The 19,408-nt window shown below is 35.9% G+C and overlaps 1 protein-coding gene across 4 annotated transcripts in view; it reads left to right on the forward strand.

The window, feature by feature from the left end:
* Positions 1–19,408, forward strand: part of KITLG (KIT ligand) — an 83,528-nt gene that overhangs the window by 44,689 nt on the left and 19,431 nt on the right. For 3 of the 4 annotated variants that reach the window (XM_032493649.1, XM_032493648.1, XM_032493647.1), the window contains exons 4-6: positions 12,683–12,853; positions 15,048–15,207; positions 15,931–16,014. In XM_032493649.1, the coding sequence (XP_032349540.1) occupies positions 12,683–12,853; positions 15,048–15,207; positions 15,931–16,014 (415 nt within the window). The remainder of the gene's footprint in view (positions 1–12,682; positions 12,854–15,047; positions 15,208–15,930; positions 16,015–19,408) is intronic. The other variant, XM_032493650.1, reaches the window with a different exon arrangement.

A 19,408-nucleotide genomic window follows, 5' to 3' on the forward strand; every position in this document is an offset into this window, starting at 1 on the left:
TGCAGCAGTGCACAGTAGCTGCCCTTATACTTTTATTGCAAACTATACATCCATACACAAAGTACATATATTTTTTCATTTTTTCATAGTTTCTGTTAATGCCATTACACTGCATCTGTCACTTTGCAACTTGCTTATATTTTGCAACATACCTTTGACATTAATGTGTTCCATGTTGATTCATTTTAACTACCGTATCGTGTTCCACTGAGTTAATCAAAATCGATTTGGGTTACTCTGCTCTGCAAGTTGACATCTTGCCATAACTTATCAAATACTTATTATGCATTCACTTCCTGCAAGTCATCTTAGACTCTGAATCCTTTCTGTGGACTAGTTCATCAAAAGTATTATCAGTTTAAGTGTGTTAAGCACATCATTAAGCTTGTGCTTAAAAAGTCTTTCAAAGACTATAAGGTTGTCATTTCAAGAGAATGTCAAAGGCATATTTCTTTTCACTACTTCATGTGAAAATGCTTACTTTCCTATCTAAAGATCCTTAGAATTCCTTAGAACATGTACCTTCATGTTGGACCAGTTTTCCCCTTTGTTGACCTAGCAAGTCGAGGTCAGTGTCTGTTCTGTTGAATTAGGGCGAGTTCTCTGAAAATAGGAATGTAACATTATAGCAGCCTGAAAGTTCATTAACCTAATCATTTGCTCACTCAGTCAGCAAGTGTTTGTTTAGGAAAAACTATGGAGCCAGCACTTTATGAGACACTTGGGAGACAAATATGCATCAATTAGCCTTATATTCAAAATCTTTAATAATAATGAGGGGGGGATTCTCTGGCCTTTTTATACTACTTTTCTGTTTTCAAAGTGATTTCATGCATTTATCTCCTTCGATGATTAGAAAAATCCCATGAGGAAGGCAGGTTGTAGCTACTGTGATTTACAAATGACACCACGAGGTTTACAATCCAGAAGTATTTGGCCCAAGGTTAAACAACTAGAAAGTGACAGAATCTTAAAAGAAACCCTAGGTCATCTGACTCTTAACTCTGGGTTATGGAATGTAGGTATCTAAATAATTACAATAGCCAGGGAAAGTGTTCTAAAGGAAGCATCTAAGTAATAAAGACGCACCCTGCTCCTGACTACAGAAGCACTTAGGCCTGGGATTGCCAAACTCCAAGAAGTAACGAAGCTCTTTGAAAACAGTATGTTGAATTGAAAATGGCGAAATAGATGGTTTTGTGCTGGTATAATCTTAGATTGTGCTAAATCATAGATGTCAGTATCGGCTGGTGATAATGAGGAGCGAAATGTGTAAAAATAGAGCTGATTCGTTGCCACTTTTTTTTTTTCTCGTTTCTGTAATTGAGAAAAGTCCACTATTATTTGGACTTGGCACACTGTCCTGGCACAACTGGAGAAACTCTGTTCTTGGCCATCGCAATTGGCAAGGAAAACAAGCCCGTGCAGAGGCCTTGGGGTAGAAACGGGGGGCCTTACGCTTTGTTTTACCTTCATTTTAAAATGTTAGTTTCTGCCAAGACCAGAGGAGTTTCCCAGTGGAGAGGCCCCTGGTTATTTATCAGTGGTCAGAGTCCCAGCTGCCTTATCTTTTGTCTCTAAACAATAGCGGGAGGAGTGGGAGCCCGGATGGGTACCCGAAAAATCCTCTGGGGCCAAAGCAATAAAATTCTGCCAGAGACACTGGGCAAAAAGAAGAAAGCTCTAGAATAGAATACACTTTATTTTCTGCTTTTGTTTAAAAACTCAGCTAAATACTCCTGAAAGGGGAGGTTAACCTTTTCTAAGGCCCTGTTTAGAAAACTACCCAGCAGATTGTCTCTCACAAATAGCAGGGTGTGATCCACCGGTTGGCATTTAAATCCAACAATAATTACCAATTTTATTTTAAACTCCTTGAAATTATAATATGGTCAAAGTGTTAGGATGTGTTTTAAGTTCCTAATCTAAAAATCCCAAACCTTTCTGATCCTTTCCACTTACTGATAATGTTATTGTAGAAAGAACAAAAATTGTGCCACACATCTGCAGTCACACTGACATCCATAAAATGATAAAAACTATAAGTTGCTTGTGGTATTTGTGTAATAAATTCATTTGTTTTTAATTAAACTATTTATCAGTTTTCTTCTAACTTTGTATTTGGAAATAATTTCACATTTACAGAAAAGTTGTAAGAATCTTCACAGAACACCCACATATCTTTTAATACAGATTCATCTATTTTTCACATTTTGTCTCATTTAGTTTACTAAATGTTTGTTTTCTGTGTGTACATGTGTTATTTTTCTAAACCTGTTGAGCAAGTTGTATACAAACCCCTAAATACGTCAGTATGGTTCCTAAGGAAAGGATTTTCTCTTACACAACCACAGTATGGTTGTCAGCTTCAGTAAATTTAGCAATAACTAAAATACTTCAGTCTGTTGGCTGTATTTCAATTTTATCCATTTCTTTTTGCATTTTTTTCCTCTAGTAGAAAGCCTAATCTAGGATCATGATTTACATTTTGATATCATGCGTGATAGGCAGAATAGTGGTTCCCCAAAGATGTCACATGCTATGAAGGTATTACCTTACATAGCAAGAGGGACTTCACAGACGTAACAAAGTTAAGGATTTTGAGATGGGGAGTATTTCCTAGGATATCCAGGTGGGCCCAATCTAATCACATGAATCCTTATCAGAGGGAGGCAGGAGTGTCTGAACCAGAGAGAGTGACTTGAAGATGCTCATTACACTGCTGCTTTTAAAATGAAGGATGGGGCCATAAGCCAAGGAATGCAGGAGACTTCGAGAAACAGGGAAAGGTGACGAAAAGGGATTCTCCTGTAGAGCTTATAGAAGAAACACAGCGCCTGTGAACACCTTGATTTGAGCCTAGGAAGACCTGTTTTGGACTTCTGACCTCAAGCATTATAAAATAATAAATTTGTGCTGTTTTAAGCCCACCAAGTTCTTGGAAAACAATGTCTTTTTGGTCTAAGAGTTCCTCAGCCTTTCTTTGTCTTTACGACAATTGAAATTTTTGAGTGATGCAGCTCTCCCCTTTAAATAAAATGTTTCTCTTTGAAACAACTAATTTTTTTTTAATGGTTACACTTGGATTAAACATTCCAAGCCACAATGTCCATGTAAAGTGATAATACGTCCTCAGGTTATCACCCCCAGAGGCACACAGTGTCCATCTTCTCCTCATAGTGCTCTTTGTTTTGATCACCTGGCTCAGATGTTCCACGATTTCTGTGTATTTACTCATTAGCAACTAAGACACAATCTTTGGGGAGATACATTTAAGACCAGGTACAGTTCTTTATCAAAGTTTCTCTGGTAGATTTAGCATCTATTGATTCTTATTCTTACCTGAACCAGTCTTTACTGGCACGTCAGTTTTTAAGTTATTTTTTGAAGGCAAGGTTAAACAAAGTCCTTGGCAATACACAGTTTTGCTTTAACAATATGCCTCCTAGCCCCCTTCCCTCTGCAGCCGTCTCCCTCCCGTTGCATGATCCCCCTGTCTCCACTGCTCCCACCCTCTTTTGCTTGGTCTGCTGCCTCGGGATTCTTCTTATCTTGCTTGTATTCCAGGATCGATTACTTGAGGTTTTAACTCTTCTTGAGAAGACAGAGTGGAACAACCACCACAACAAAAATACGCATGTTCATTTTACCCCTCCACTTCATATCCTTTGAATGGTTGTTCTTAGGAAAAGGAGCTCTCTAAGCAAACAAGGTCTCCAAGACTCTCGTGATCTGGCACCTTTCCAAATTCTTTTTCAGTCCCTCAGCCTCACAAGTTCCCTGCTGCCACTGCTTCTTTTGTGCGTGTATTTCTCTGTCCCTCGAATGCCGACTGATCCTTTTGTTGAGGTCACTCCTGACTTTCATTTTCAATTTTGCTTCTTTAAGGAGGCTTTCCTTCCCTCTCATTCTCAAGGAACAAGATCATCCACATTAGAAACTTTTTATAGCCCTCCTCAAAGTAGTGTTTTTTTCATCGATTTGTGGAATTATTTCATTAATAAGCTTCCATTTATCTGTAAACTTCCTGAGAACAGGAACTGTATACTTTTGCTCCTCTATCCTCCGTGTCCAGTGGATGAAAGGCACTTAATAAATTACCTGCTGAAAGAAAGTGAAGAAGGAAGGAGGAAAGTTCCCCAACATGTCATCATTTCCCTGAGGCACACACTGGAATAGAATCCACAAGATTGTGATGATGTGGGATTATATCTGCACCTCAATGTTATACTGTTATCTTTTAGATGTGTGTGCATTTTGTAACAACTCCTATTGTATTATGCAATTCAGAGGAATCATGATTTCCTTGAGCCTTCTGTTACACTGCCTTCATTGAGTCATTCCCGTATTCAAGACCTTTTGCATTGTTCCCAATGACTGAAGGCTGAAAGCCAAATTCCTGAATCTGATGTTCATGACCTTATGTAATCTTACCCAACCCTAACCACCTCATCTTAATACTGATTATTCCCCAACACGAACTCACCACCCCAGCTTGATATGTCCCTGCCTCCTAGAATCACCTTGCTTATTCTCAATTCCAAGGCCGCTTAGTACCCCTTCCCTTTGTCAGGGATGCTCTTTCTTCTCCCATCCACTCATGCAAATTCCACCCACAGAATTATGTAATCTCTTGGGGCTGAAAGCATCTGAGTGGTCATCTCCTCCAAGGTCAGTTTAAGATTTCTCTTTCTCGTAAGACTGTTTCATACTGGTCTAGACTAGACCATGCTATGTTCCCTGTATCATTTGGCCAGTAAGGATAGCCATCACCCCTGTTCTGTGCTTCTGCTCGGTACAAGGTGGGGACACAGTAGTCAGCAACACTGACATGGTATTTGCTCTGTGGACCTTACCTTTTAGTTTACTGTCTCTGAATTTTTACGGAATTTGTCCGGAAACTAATCATTTTGGGTTCTTCATCATATACTGCTTACATCATTGTTTAAAATTGTATGTATTATGGATTTGTCTCAAAATATTGTTATAAGAAATTAAGATACGAAAAACCTGAGATACAGTGTACACACAATAATTGTCCTATGTCATCACGATTATTTTATTGTTATGTTTTCTCTTTTTATTGTATTTTACTTGACTAAATATTAGAGATCAGATCTTTCCTCCATTGTATTTCCTTACCATTCAAGCAGGTAGTAGCTACTTAAAAACTTCTTACCAGTAAATATTTAACTGTTGGCAAAAAAAAAGTCTGATTTACAAATCTTGAAGGAGCTCATCCTGTTTATTTAGATTCCTTTGGTTCTTACTAGAAGTAATGAACTCAACCTTTACTACCCCCCCCCCCAAAGTCCCATCCTTATAAGGATACTGAAAAATAGCATTCCAGTTACGGGTAGGGATGCAGCCAGACCTCATGAAGTGACTGGAGCCAGGATTGGAAAGCTACCAGGTTTTCCTTTCCGCATTTCTGAATTTCTGCATCTCTACCTCATTCTATTTCGCCTGGGCACAGCTTTTCTCTGTTCCAGTCACCTGGTGGAACATAACTGTCCCAGAGCTCCTGTATTTGCATATTACAGATTTGTCCCTGCTCAGAGACTGGCTGAGGTCCTATCACTACTGCCAGTTTGGGGAGGAACATTATGATAGACCCATCTGGCTCAGGGGTCACCATTGTCCAATCAACTGTGGCCACAGGGCAAGTTTTCTATTGGTATGTATAGATCCTGAGAGTCCACCCCTATGATTTGAAGCGCTTCCTATGGAAGCAGATGAAGTTTGTCAATTATATGTCTCTATATGGTATCTCATATAATAATGTGTTTATTTCAAAGGAATAAGTGTACAATGTTAGGTAAATGTATAAAATATAACATTAAATATTATTTGAAAGTGGCTCTTTGGGTACACAAACTCCAGGGCCCATCTTAATAAATTGACTATATTAAGATACTTTGACAACATCTAGACCACTACTATCTGACAGAAATGTAATAGAAGCCACATATGGAATGTTAAATTGTCAGTAGCCACATTAAAAAATTTTTTTTAAAGAATAGGAGAAATAGAGTATAATAAAAATTTTTATTTAGTCCCATATATCCAAAATATTATCATTTTACCTTATGATCAGTATAAAATTATTCATGGGGTAATTTTCAAATTTTTAATATTATTCAGAATCCACCGTTTATTTCACCCCTACACCACATTCCAGTTCAGACCCTAAATTTTCATCAGAAATATTTACTCCATATTTAGACTTTCAAAAAGTTTACAATTGAAAATGCAGATTCACACACCTAAGCATTTCTATACATACTTAAGTTTTCCAGTCACCAAATCAAGTATTGATTTTTTTTTTAACTTTAAATAGGTTAAAGTTAAGCAAAATTAGTATTTTAGTTCCTCAGTCACATGAGCCACATTTTGAGTGACAGCCAGTGGTGGCTAGTGGCCCCTATATTGTCTAGCACAGATAAGACATACCCCTTTATTTTACAGACAGAGAAACCAAAGCAGTGAATAGATTAAGTGACTTGCCTAAAACCACAAAGTGTGTTCACCAAGTTAGAACAAAGACACAGCCTCTCCTTTGTCATTGCTGCCCCCACCTTCCCATGCTGATCCTGCCTCACTGTGCTATTTTCTGTCTGGCTCAGAGGCCATTTATAGACCTGCCCTAGGAAACAACACATATTTATAGTGTTTGGGCTGATTACTATCTTAATCAGATTGAGGTTTCTACATCACTTTAATTCAAACAAGAAAATGCAAAGTTAGATGTCCAAAGTGAACACTGCAGACCCAAATCAATTGTTTAGAGAGGGGACTAGAATAAATCATGACTAAACCCAGCACGTTCAAAAGGGAGTTAAGATTTTTGGAGACCCTACAGTAGTAATGTGGGCACAAAACGTTTTGCAGAGTGCTTTTGTAGGAATATTTTCAATCTGCTTGCCCATGGAAAGTTTGAGAGGGCCAGGGAGCAGCAGCTTTTGAGCCTTCAGAGTTAAAAGCAAGAGGGGAAAGAGACTGGCATTTGCTGTTTGGTTGTGACGGTCGCTGGGAGAAATTTACTTTCTGTGGTATGGCTCTGGATTCATTGAAATTAGACCAAAAGAGCCATTTTCATTCCGAAGAAATCCTTAATTGACCTAAGGACCAGTGTGCCTGGTCCAGATGTGGGGCCACATGAGTCATGGTGAACCCAGCAGGAAAATGTCCTGCAGCTGTATGAGCTTTGACTACATTCATGGGTAAAAGAATTTAGGCAAGTGCCTGGGAGTCTTGGTTTCTAATATTTCTGTTTTAAATTTGTTGTGTAGCCTTGGCAAACCATGTCACTGCTCCAGGCCTTGGTTTTCTCATTTATGAAATTGGCGGGCTGGACCTGATGGTCTTCAGTATTTCTTCCACATCTAAACCATTGTGATTCTCAATGGCAAGGATCTAGACTCTTTTGGCAGCCCAGCCAGGAGGTAAATGCTGGAAGCACAGGAGTAAAGAAAGGAATCCTTTGTGCCTTGGCCATTCATACTTCTCATTCTGGTAAGACTGAGGTTTGACACACATTAAAAAAAAACAAAACAAAAACAATCAAACTGGGCAGTAATGCTGGTAATTAGACTAGTTGGATTAGAACATGGGGTGAATACTCCTTTGTGAATATTCCTCAGAAGTCTGATAGTTTTTGAGCCAGGGCTTTGCTCCCTCAGAATCCCTAATGGATATTTTACCCCAACTCATCTGTCGAGAACTCTCTCACAGCGTGGATACCTACAGTAGGCCCACTAAGGAAGCAGACAGGTGTCTCTCTAGGAATAGCTACCAAATGGAAAAGTAGTGCCAAGTACATCCATGAAAAAATGTTACAGTATGTTTTATCCACTTTCAGCTTCTAATTCCAAAAAGCTTCTGGTGACTGCTCTTGGAGATTCTCTTCTTCTAAGACTGATACAGGATAATATGTCAAATGCTCTCAACTAATAAATCCAGAACAGTTTCTTGAATGAAGCAGGGGATGGAGAAGAGAAAGCAGGCCAGACTTAGCAGGTCCCCAGGGTGTTTTTGTTTCAACCAGTCCCATTTCTGGGACTGCAGAGGTATTACAGCTCACATCTTGTGAAATTCATATATAGTCTATTTTAAGTTCTCATGTGAATATGTGAATTTTCATTGTTGGTCTTCAGAAGCCATCATCTTTCTAGTTATGTTTAGACTGCTTTTAATTATGGTAGCTTTTATATCGTTTATTTGTTTAGTTAAATCATTAATTTCGTGCTCATGGTAATTTAAAATTCCTTAGAATTCATAGGTTTTTAACCAAATCTTCTATGATAGTGCCATGCTAGCAGGCCAAGGACATTGATTCAGTATCATTGATTTAGTAAGCATTCTGTAATGACACATGTTCTCTCTCTCTCTCTCTCTATATATATATAGTATATGAATAGAAATATGTAGTATTCTTATATAGTATGTGAGTAGAAAGCATTTGTTGTTCCAGTAGTCCTAAACAGAACTGCTATAATTAACCCAGAAAATATAAGATAGAGGCTACCAAGAGAGAAGGTAAGAAATTGTGAGAGTGGAGTTAAGGAAAATCCAGACAAGTTTTCCCTTTCAAAGCAAGGACTATATTTCTTTTCGTATGTATATGGGTGAATAAAACATTAAATTACATGTACTTCAGGAATTTGACAGGTACTGTTTACATCACCTCTTTGACATCCTGTGTGGCTTTATCAACTGTCCTAATCCTTCACATTCTTCTAGTGAAATAGAGAACATTATTTATATCTTACATTCTTCTAATGTATGTTGTGAGTTAACATTTATATAAAACTATTTGTTTAAAATGGTCTCTGAAAGATAAAAGAGTGATGATAATGCCTGTTATTAAGGTAAAAGGAAAAATTACAATTTGTGAACTTCACAACTTCTAATTATCCATTTTCTAATCAGAATCTTGGAAGAGCTGAAAACAAAAAAGACCTATCGTCTCACAGATGAAATATTTAGTTCACTGTGTTTTGTTCTCTCTGCAAATCATTGACTATTTAATTAAAAAGAAAATGTGAAATTGCTTGATGTTCTAGTCAAAACTGGTTTCCTTTATTGCAGGCAGACAAGTTAGAACTGGCTGATATTTAATATTGTTTACCTCAGCTTTATCTTTAATAAATCTAATAATCTTAAAAAGCTAAAAGATAACTGTTTAAACAAATTAATGGAAAGAAAGAACTTTGAATTGATTGTATAGTCTCTTCCAAGAAAATTGTAGCAAGAATGAATAATGAATAAAAGATAGTTATAAGACTTTCAGGAAAAACCTTTCAGCAGTGTAGTCTGGAAGTTTATAGCAAATATCAATGAATTTTTCATAGCTTTGTAAGGGCAGATATTGGGCTGGGATTAAATTGTGGTATTTCCATGATTTAACTGCAGGAATTACAGGTTGAGGGTTGAAAATATTACTGGAAAAGTTGATTGTTTGGACTGTTGATTAGGTATGTGAAAACAAGGGTGGGTGGCCAAGGAGGGGTGTAGTCATAGCTAAATAAGAACTTGTATACAGAATATAAACACAGCGTTCAGTTGAAAACAGAGATAAACAGAAGTGGCAGTAAGCACCCAGAGTTCCCAGTTTAAATATAAGAAACATATAAACAATCTTTTCTACTTTAAACACACACACACACACACACACACACACACACACACACACACACACACACACACACACACACACACACACACAGAGGAACCTGTTCATTTACGGCAAAGACCACAGAAACAAAAGGAGTAACAGGGGAATTTGATTTTGGTTCCTACACATCAGAAGATCTGAGAGGACAAGCAAGCTTATTCACAAAGTAGAGCAAGGACAAGAGTTTGAAAAGATTAATACATGGGATCTGTTTGCCATGAAAAAATCTGCACAACTTCAATGGAATAAACTAATTGGTAAAGGCTGTTCTACCACATAAAAACTATTAAGAGAGTATTTACAGAATGTGCTGTTTCCCATATCCTAGGAATCTGCCTTTTGCTGATAGGGCTGTCTGTCTGTCTGAAGGGAATTCTGAAGGGAATTATCATGGCCTAAATGGAGGGAAACTTGGAGAGCAATTCAGCCCCAAAAGAAAGACTGACAGCTTGTAAAGAGACTTGTTAATGATGCAAATATGAACTTGCATGTGCTTGAGATAAGCGTTGATTTAACAGAACAAAGAGTTTATTCTGATTATATTTTGGAAACACATAGTCTTTGAGATATTGGTTGATGAGTTGAATGAAATGGCCTAATTGAACTAATTCCCCTTTAGAGGTTTGTTTATTTTACTTATCTGAAGCCAGAGCCAACACTCCCTAAAAGTTTTGAGTGACATTTAATGCTTCCAGAAAATTCAGCTTACCTATCTGTAAATAAACGAGTTTCCTTTTTGGCTGAAATCATAATTATGAAAACTGTTCTGTTAAATGAATATAAAATGCCCCTCTTGTATAATTTAGAATGCATAAATTACCTTACCTTCCCCCAGAGAGAGAGATTCTGTTGGTAAGTAGAGAAATAAAGTTTAGTGGTTTGACTTGTTCTACATGGCATCAGTTACTTTATCTGATTATATTTTTATTACAATATGATTTATAGTAAACTATTTAGGATCTTAATAAGCCCAAGACCGTTTTAGCTGTCCCTGATAATTATTCTTCTCACTGTAACATTTTAACGGAGTTAAAAAAATAAATCAGAACCTCCACTTAAAAGATCTTTATAAAAGAAAAGATAATGTTATAGTGTATCAAATATGTGAATTTGTGACCAATTATTATATTTTAAGTAATGTCACATTAATTTTTTAAAAAATTAAAATTCATTCTAAATTCTATTCATTATACTAAGAAGCTTTTCCTAATAATCTAAACCTTTAATTTGGGGGGGGTGGTGGTAATTTGATTGATTGATTTAATAAAGGTACTGGGGATTGAACCCAGGACCCCTGTATGCTAAGCATGCACTCTACAACTGAGCTGTATCTACCCCCTAATCTAAACCTTTATTGATCCACAGCCGTCTATAGCAGAGATCAGCAAACTATCCTCTGTAGGCCAGATCCAGTCTGCTGCCTGATTTTGTATGGCCAGCCAGCTGAATTTGTGTATGTGTGTGTTTTTTTTAAACAACTAGTCTTTTTTTATGTTTGTTTATTGGGGGGGGTGTAAATAGGTCTGTTTGTTTGTTTATTTAATGGAAGTACTGGGGATGGAACCCAGGATCTCGTGCATGCTAAGCACACCCTCTACCACTGAGCTATACCCTCCCCTCTCTGAGTTTGTGATTTAACAAATGAACATTTATAGTATTTGATGATAGAGAATACTTTACACCCCAACTCAAGCAAAATGTTGACCGAAAATAAAGAATTTGATTCTTCTTATTGGTAAACCTGTACTAAAAAAGAAATTAAATTCAATTATTACCCCAAAGAAACCATATTCAAATATTATTATTACATTTTAAACTCTGTAATCAAAATTTGTGGAAATTCATTTTCTCTTATATAAGTGGACCTACACAACATCCTTGATTTTTGCCTCTTGGCATGCAAAGCCTAAAATGTTACCCATCCAGCCCTTTACAGAAAATGTGGAGTCCTGTTACGGAGCGTTTTTTCTCATTCACTTTTTATTCGCTCCTACATCAGTTCAGCAATTAGTTTCTCAGCAACTCCCATATCACAGACACTGTTCTAGACCCTAGAGGACACCACAGGGAACAAGATTTTATAAAAGTAATGCCTTCATGGAACTTTTATTCAAATGATGTACATTATCTCCTCACAACTACCTTGTTTCACTATTCCCGTTCTATAGAGAAGTAGAATGAGGTTCAGAGAATTTATGTTGCTTGCCTGGAGCCTCTCAGCCAGAATTGAGCCCAGTTGTGCCTGACTCCAAGTCTAAAGCTTCTAAGCAGTGTGCAGGGCTGGCTTCATGAGTGGGCTTCTATGCTTGATTTTATGCTCTGCTGTCACGGTCTTGAAACTCTTCATTGGTTTTTTTTTTTTTTTTTGAACAAGTTTTTCAACAATAAATTTCCCTTTTGTCCCTGGCCTCACAAATTTTGTAGCTGGTCCTGCCACTAAGGCAAAAGTGCTTCTCAGACTACATTCTGCCAGGGCTTTTTTTCTTTTTTAAACACTCACATGGATTCATCTATGAAGAAGCCTTAAAATCTATCAAGGTCTTTAAAAAATAAGCTATTATTAATCTACTGATTTATATTCCAGTTTACCAAAAGACCAGAAGTTCCTTGGGGGCCAGGACTCTCTCCCACAATAATTTTTTTCTGTAATTTCCTCTGGGCCCAAAGTTCTTTTAAGAACATCGTGAGTAAACAATAAATATTCTTCAGTAGAATTAAATTCATTAGTATCTGAACCTTGTCAAGGGTTCTACCTTGTCTTAATTTTATTTCCATGGAGAGCAAAATCTTTACCATCAACACTTTCCTCTGATCTTTATGCATTTGTACATTTTGAAAGAGATGTTAGATATGAGTTAAACAAAACAGAAGAACTGACCTGTTCTGATATAGGGAAATCCTTTGTCCAGCAGTCAATGACTGAAACATTGATGGCTTTGAAGGATGCTCCAAATTTACTGTACTTAAAATAGACGCTTTATCTGCCTTTCTTTCAATTTCTTGCAGCCTAGTCACTGTTGGATAAGCGAGATGGTGGCACAGTTGTCAGTCAGCTTGACTGATCTTCTGGACAAGTTTTCAAATATTTCTGAAGGCTTGAGTAATTATTCCATCATAGACAAACTTGTGAAAATAGTCGATGACCTTGTGGAGTGCATGGAAGAACACTCATTTGAGGTAACCTTGTATTCATTGGCATTACTTTTTACTATTCTCTAAAACCTGTGCTGATTGGTGGTGGCAGGGGTGGAGGAAGTGTATTTCTGAGATTTTTAATTTATCAATTTTTAATTTAAAAATGTTTTAAGATGAGCACAGAAAATAAGTGTCTGTAGTTATACCACTGTACTGAAATATCCACTGAGACAATTAAATGTTGTCACTTGATATAAAAATAAAATTTATTTGCAGTACAATGTAAAGACAACCTTGACTTGATCTATATTTCACAGGTGAGTAATGGTACCATCACCTGCCTATTAGGTACAAATGTTAATTTACCTTTAAATGAAAATTGTCTAGAATGAACACTTACACTTGACCTCTTATCCACAGTAATTACATTACAGTAATGAAGTATATTTTAACATCTTCAAGTCACTTGATGATTCGTTGTCACCACCGTCAGAATATGGGCATGGCAGTGCTTTGGGTCCTAAGCATATTGAAGAGGCAGTGTATCCCTGGAGGTTAAGAATGAGGTGTTGGAGTTCAAATCCTGGCTGCATCAGTGATTAGCTTTATCAGCTTAACCCCTCTATGCTCACTTTCTTTGTGCCTAAAATGGGTACAATGAGAGGCTTCGTCGCACAGAGTTGACATTAGATGATTCGTGACGAGTACTTTAGCCCTGAACCTGGCAAAGTAAGTGTTAAGAAGTATTTTTATTATTTTATATACTATAGCTTATAATAAAATAGGTCTTAGGACACCTACTTTGGCATAGAGTTCACAAGCCAAGGTTTAACCTACAGGCATCCTAGAATTTTAAACCTAAGGTTTTAAACATGATTCTGTGCAGGAATACTCAAATACTCTCTCCCCATCCAAATGCCAGTTACCCTTTAAGACCCAGCATCAGTTCTACTTGTGCTCGCCAGTCTCAGAATTCTCATCATGCCAATAACCTAATCACTGTATTTCATCACTTCTACTGCTTTACTTTCTAAGTTCTGAATCAGAATGTATCTTACAATCAATGACATCTTAGAGTTAACATCTTTTTTATATCATATTAGTACAACTAGTGTGCTAATGGCATTGGTAAGAAGTAGAGGTCACAAAAAGCAGGGGATATCAGACAAGGTGTCATGGAGGAAAAAACATACCCACTGGGGCCTGAAAGGTGAGTTAGGTGTTCAGTAAACGGCAATGTCAGGAAGAGGATTCCAGTTACTGAAGAACATACGTTTACTAATCATGGCACTTTGGCTGGAACCCAGGAGATTCATCCCAGGTGGTACTTCGCAGTTGTTTTAAGTTAATCTTGAGTTACTATACATTACTCACTCAGAGTAGTGCCTAGTTAAGTGCTACATAGGTGTTAACGCTTATTATTACCTACTTTTCTTTATAGATAATCCTGTATTTCTGAATTCCTAAAATATAGCTTTGATTTGTTTTAGAGACTTAATGGAAAATTTTTTATTCTTTTGTGACTTGCTTCTTTCACTCACCATTATGTTTATAAGATATATCCACATTGATGCATATAGCTGTAGATAATTTTTTTAATAGTGCATTCCACTGATTCAGTATACCCCAGTTATTAAACCAATCTCCTGTTGATTGATGTAAGAACTTTTTTATGTGCTTCCCAGTGCATTTGTGCATGAGCTTCCCTTCCCAGGGTATTTACCTAGGAGTGGGATTTCTGGGTCACAGGATGGGCACATGTCCAATTTTACTAGGTAATATCAAATATGCCAATTTATGCCATTCCACCAGAAAGAGATCCTTCTGTTCAGTGTTTCTGCCAGTATTATACTTCTTAATTCTTGGTAATTATTTGGAGCACGTGTTATGGAGGGGTATTTTTTTTTTAATGAGGAATAATAATTTTAATGAGCATCTCTAAAGAACAGTGTCTGTAATTTGTTGTTAGGATTATTTCATTGTTATGACATTGTATTCACCTTACTCACCCCCCACCACCACCCTCTTCCTTTTATCTGGAGTTGAGCCCCAGACTGAACTGGATGGGATCACCTACCCTGAAGTACCAGTTTGAATTATGTATGTTAAAACGGTTGTCTAAAAATGTTAGTTTCACTTGGATCTTTGAAGGATGTATTTATAGCCTGTTACCTTGACATCAGTTAAATCTGTAGATTATTTGAGAAATATAATCCTGGTTTTTTTCTTCTTCCAGAATGTAAAAAAATCATCTAAGAGCCCAGAACCCAGGCTGTTTACTCCTGAAAAATTCTTTGGAATTTTTAATAGATCCATTGATGCCTTCAAGGATTTGGAGATGGCGGCATCTAAAACTAGTGAATGTGTGATTTCTTCAACATTAAGTCCTGAAAAAGGTAAGATATATAAGCATTTCTATTATAAATGTAAAAAGCAAGCTTGACTCTTACATGTGTAGGTAAGAATCTACCTCTGACTCAAATATATGTGTAGCTAGAGAAAGATGTATGTGTGTATGTCTGATATAAAAGCAAATATTAGTGACATGAAAGAAATGAACAGTTGTAGATTTGGTGGTGTCCAAGCCAAAACACTCATCATTTTCAAATTATAGGATTGTGCATGAGTAAACAATATATGACATAGTCACTCCTATTTTTGTCTAATATTTGCTAATAATGTACAGTTATATTATTTTTCACCTCCAGTCTTCTTAATGTCCCCTTCTCAGATCTTTTCCTTAGGAGTCTAACTCTGAGTCATGAATTCTGATGTCCACCAGTTACCCTGTACAGACTTTCCCCCTCATTGTTCCTATACTACAAAATTTTTAATTTCATTACCTTTTTTTTTTTTGAAAAAAACAACCAGTTACCAACAATTTGTGTTACTTACATTTTTAGCATGTGTAGGCAGTGTATCTTTGTTCTATAAGGTGACTGTGGTGAATTTCTTAATAAATAGAATAGCAGGACCCAGTATGAAATAAATAGGATCTGGATAATCTAGATTTGGAAAGTGGACCTGGAAAGTACTCTGGTATTGCACTTCACTTTTGAGGGCTCTGTAATTTATGTAAATCGCCATGCAACACTGACACATTATTGCTTTCTATTTAGATTCCAGAGTCAGTGTCACAAAACCATTTATGTTACCCCCTGTTGCAGCCAGCTCCCTTAGGAATGACAGCAGTAGCAGTAATAGTAAGTACACATATCTGATTTAATGCATGCATGGCTCCAATTAGCATCTGTAGGAGTATTGCATGGGCTTTAAAGGAAATTTCTACAATCATTACTATAAATACTGTTCTCTTACTATTCTTCCTGTTACGGTCTTCCTGAGAATTAAATATTAGGTTTGTACCATTGGGTTTCCCTATAGCTAGAGATAATGTTTAGAGAATTGGGGCAATAAATACTCTGCTAAGATTATTTTAAATAAGACATGAAATTGCTTTTAGACATATGATTTAAGTCATTTTCATTGTTGACTTAAAATATATCTCACTATGGAATTTGCCAGACAAAAATGGAATTTTAAAATGGAAAGTACAAATGTTGGTTGTATAAAATTCCAAGGATATCTTCAGTTTTGTATATATTGGTATTTACTGTTGTGTGTTTGGAAATTTGGTGATTTTGTTATTTTACTACAAAATCATATGTTGGGGAGAGTATGCTTCTTTTTCCGAAATTTCTGTCCTCCTTGGTGAAGAATCCAGTTTCATGGACATCTATTGTCCTCTTTTCAAATGCAGGCAAAGTTTACTATAGTGGTCATTGGATTTACTAAATATTCTGACACTCTAGTCTCATGGAAACTGTAAGAGGAAAAAACTTCATCCTGTGACCTTACCTAAGTCATCCCTTAAGACTTAGTAATGGGGTACTCTCATGTTCAAGAACATCAAACACCTATCTGTAAAAAGGAGTAATCAATTTAATCTAAATCCACAATAGCAATGCTACAATTCAGAAATTAAAAGAAAAACCTCTAAAATTCAATTTGTTTTAGAATGTTTGCCACCAAAACCTGACCTGAATTGTGATGAGGCTATTTATAGTCTTTATCCTTCTAAAAGTGAATATTTGTGCATTTCACTAAGAAATATTAACATGTTTGATTATAGGGTGCTACCCAGACCTCATTGCGGATATTATGTAATGTACGATACTCCTAGGACAAAACATTCTAAAACCTAAAATTCTGAATCATGTAACACATTGGATCTGAAAAGTTTTGAAAAGGTGCTTTGTGTGTGTTAGGCACTAAAGGTCTTTCCTACTAACTATGAATTTTATTAATCTTTCCAAAGAAGCAATTTTTGGCTTCTTAAATTCTGTTTGTATTTCATTGATTTCTAATCCTATTTTTATTATTCCCCTACTTCTACTTAGGGTTTAATTTGCTCAACTTATTCTAGCTTCTTAAGATTCTTAAGGTAGAAAAAAAATAGATCATTGATTCTAAACCATTCTTTTCTAATATAAGCAGTTAGAGGTATAAATTTCCTTGTAAGGAGCATTAGCGGTATTCCACATTTTTTTTTTTTGATCTGTTGTATTTCCATTATTATTTCTTCAAAATATTTTTAACTCTCCTTGTGATTTCTTCTTTGATTCATCGGTAATATAAAAATGGGTTCTTTTTTGTCTAAAAATATGTGGTTTTTCTAGGTATCTTGTTATTGGTTTTTAAATTAATTCCATTACTGTCAGAGAATAAACACTGTAAACTTCTGAAATTGGCTGAGGCTTATAAGTATTATTCTAGTATAGAGTTTAGCATTCTTAAATTTGATCCAAGAGATTTATTGTATTCTTCAGATCTTCTATATCCTTACTAAACTTTTTGTCTAATTTTTTTTATCACCTACTGAGACAAGGGCATTAAAAATCTTTCATTTTGATTGTGGATTTGGTTATTTCTCCTTTTTGTTCTGAGATTTTTGCTTCATATATTTTGCAGCTCTATTATTATGTGCTTATAGTTTTATTATTATTATGTCTTCCCTGATTAATTGACCTTCATATCTTACTGAAATATCCCTCATTACCTCTGGTAGCGCTCTTGTCTTGAGGTATATTTCATCTGACATTAGTAGAGCCAGCCTTTCTTACGCTTACTGTTTTCATGCATATCATTTTGCTTTTACCTATTGCCTTTATTTTAAAAGTACATCTCTAGGAGACAGGATATAGTTGCGCCTTGCTATTTTACCTAGTCTTTTCCTTAGAATGTTTCATCCATTTGTATTTAATACAGTTGTTGGGGTATGATTGGATGTGTGTCTATCATTTTATTGGCCCCAGTTTTTATTTATCCACTGTTCCTACTTTCCAGCCCTCTTTTGTATTGATTTTTGTTTGTTTGTTTTCTATTTTAATTACTCTGTTGGCTTTTTAATAGCACCTCTTGCCATTATTTTGTGGTTGCTTTAGGAACTACAACATACATCTTGTAACATTCTGCTTAATGTTGTAGCACTTCAGAAAAAAATAAGAACTTTGAAACAGGATAGTTCCACTTGCCCACAACCATCTTTTGTGCTGTGTGTCATATATATACACATATACATACACACATACACACACACACACACACACACACACATTTACAATATATCTATGTATGTATGTATGTATATATATATATATATATATATATATATATATATATATATACACCACATATATATGTAGATTATAAACCCCACATTTCAATCTGAAAATTATTGCTTTAAACCAAATGTATTCTAAAGAAAGTAAGAGTAGAGAAAAATTCTTTTATATTTATCCACATGTTTATTATTTCTTGTTACTACTCATTCCCTCTTGTAAATCCAAGTTTCTGTCTAGTGTTAATTCCTTTCTGGCTGAAGAACTTCCTTTAGCATTTCTTGTAGTACAGATCTGCTGCCAACAAAAAATGTTTTTATCCTTTTAATTGAAAAACATCTTTGTCTTCAGTATTGCAGCTACTTTTTACTAGAAATGGAATTCTGGAAATTTTTTTTTTAGTTCTTTAAAGATGTCACTCCATCGTCTTCTTGCTTCTATTGTTTCTGACAGAAAGGCAGTCAGCATTTGCATTATGTTTTTCTTTTTATGTTCTAGGTCATTTTCCCCCTTCTGCCTTTCAAAATGTTCTTTTTAGGATTTTAAATAAGATGAGCCTAGGAATGGTTTTCTTGTTGCTTGTCAAGCTTCCTGGATATGCAGGCTTATTTTCCTCGAACTCTGGGAAAATTTGGCCATAACTTTTTCTTAATTCTCATCTCCCACTGAGAGGAATCACACACACATATATATCACACATATGCCAATTCCACATGTATTGGGTAGTTTGATAATATCAGTCTCACATATCATGGAGGTTTTGGTCATTTTTTTTTCAACTTTTCTTCTTTCTAGTTTTCAAAATGAATAATATCAATCTACCTGTTTTCAAGTTCCCTGGCTTTTCTGCCAGTCTCTAATCTGCTGAATTTCTTTTCCAGTAATTATTTTCTTTTGCCATTAAACATTTTTATTATGACTCTTTTTTAGAGCAGTTTAAGGTTCACAACAAAACTGAGGGGAAGGTACACAGATT

The sequence above is a fragment of the Camelus ferus genome, chromosome 12, assembly GCF_009834535.1.
Source record: "Camelus ferus isolate YT-003-E chromosome 12, BCGSAC_Cfer_1.0, whole genome shotgun sequence".
Classification (NCBI taxonomy): domain Eukaryota; kingdom Metazoa; phylum Chordata; class Mammalia; order Artiodactyla; family Camelidae; genus Camelus; species Camelus ferus.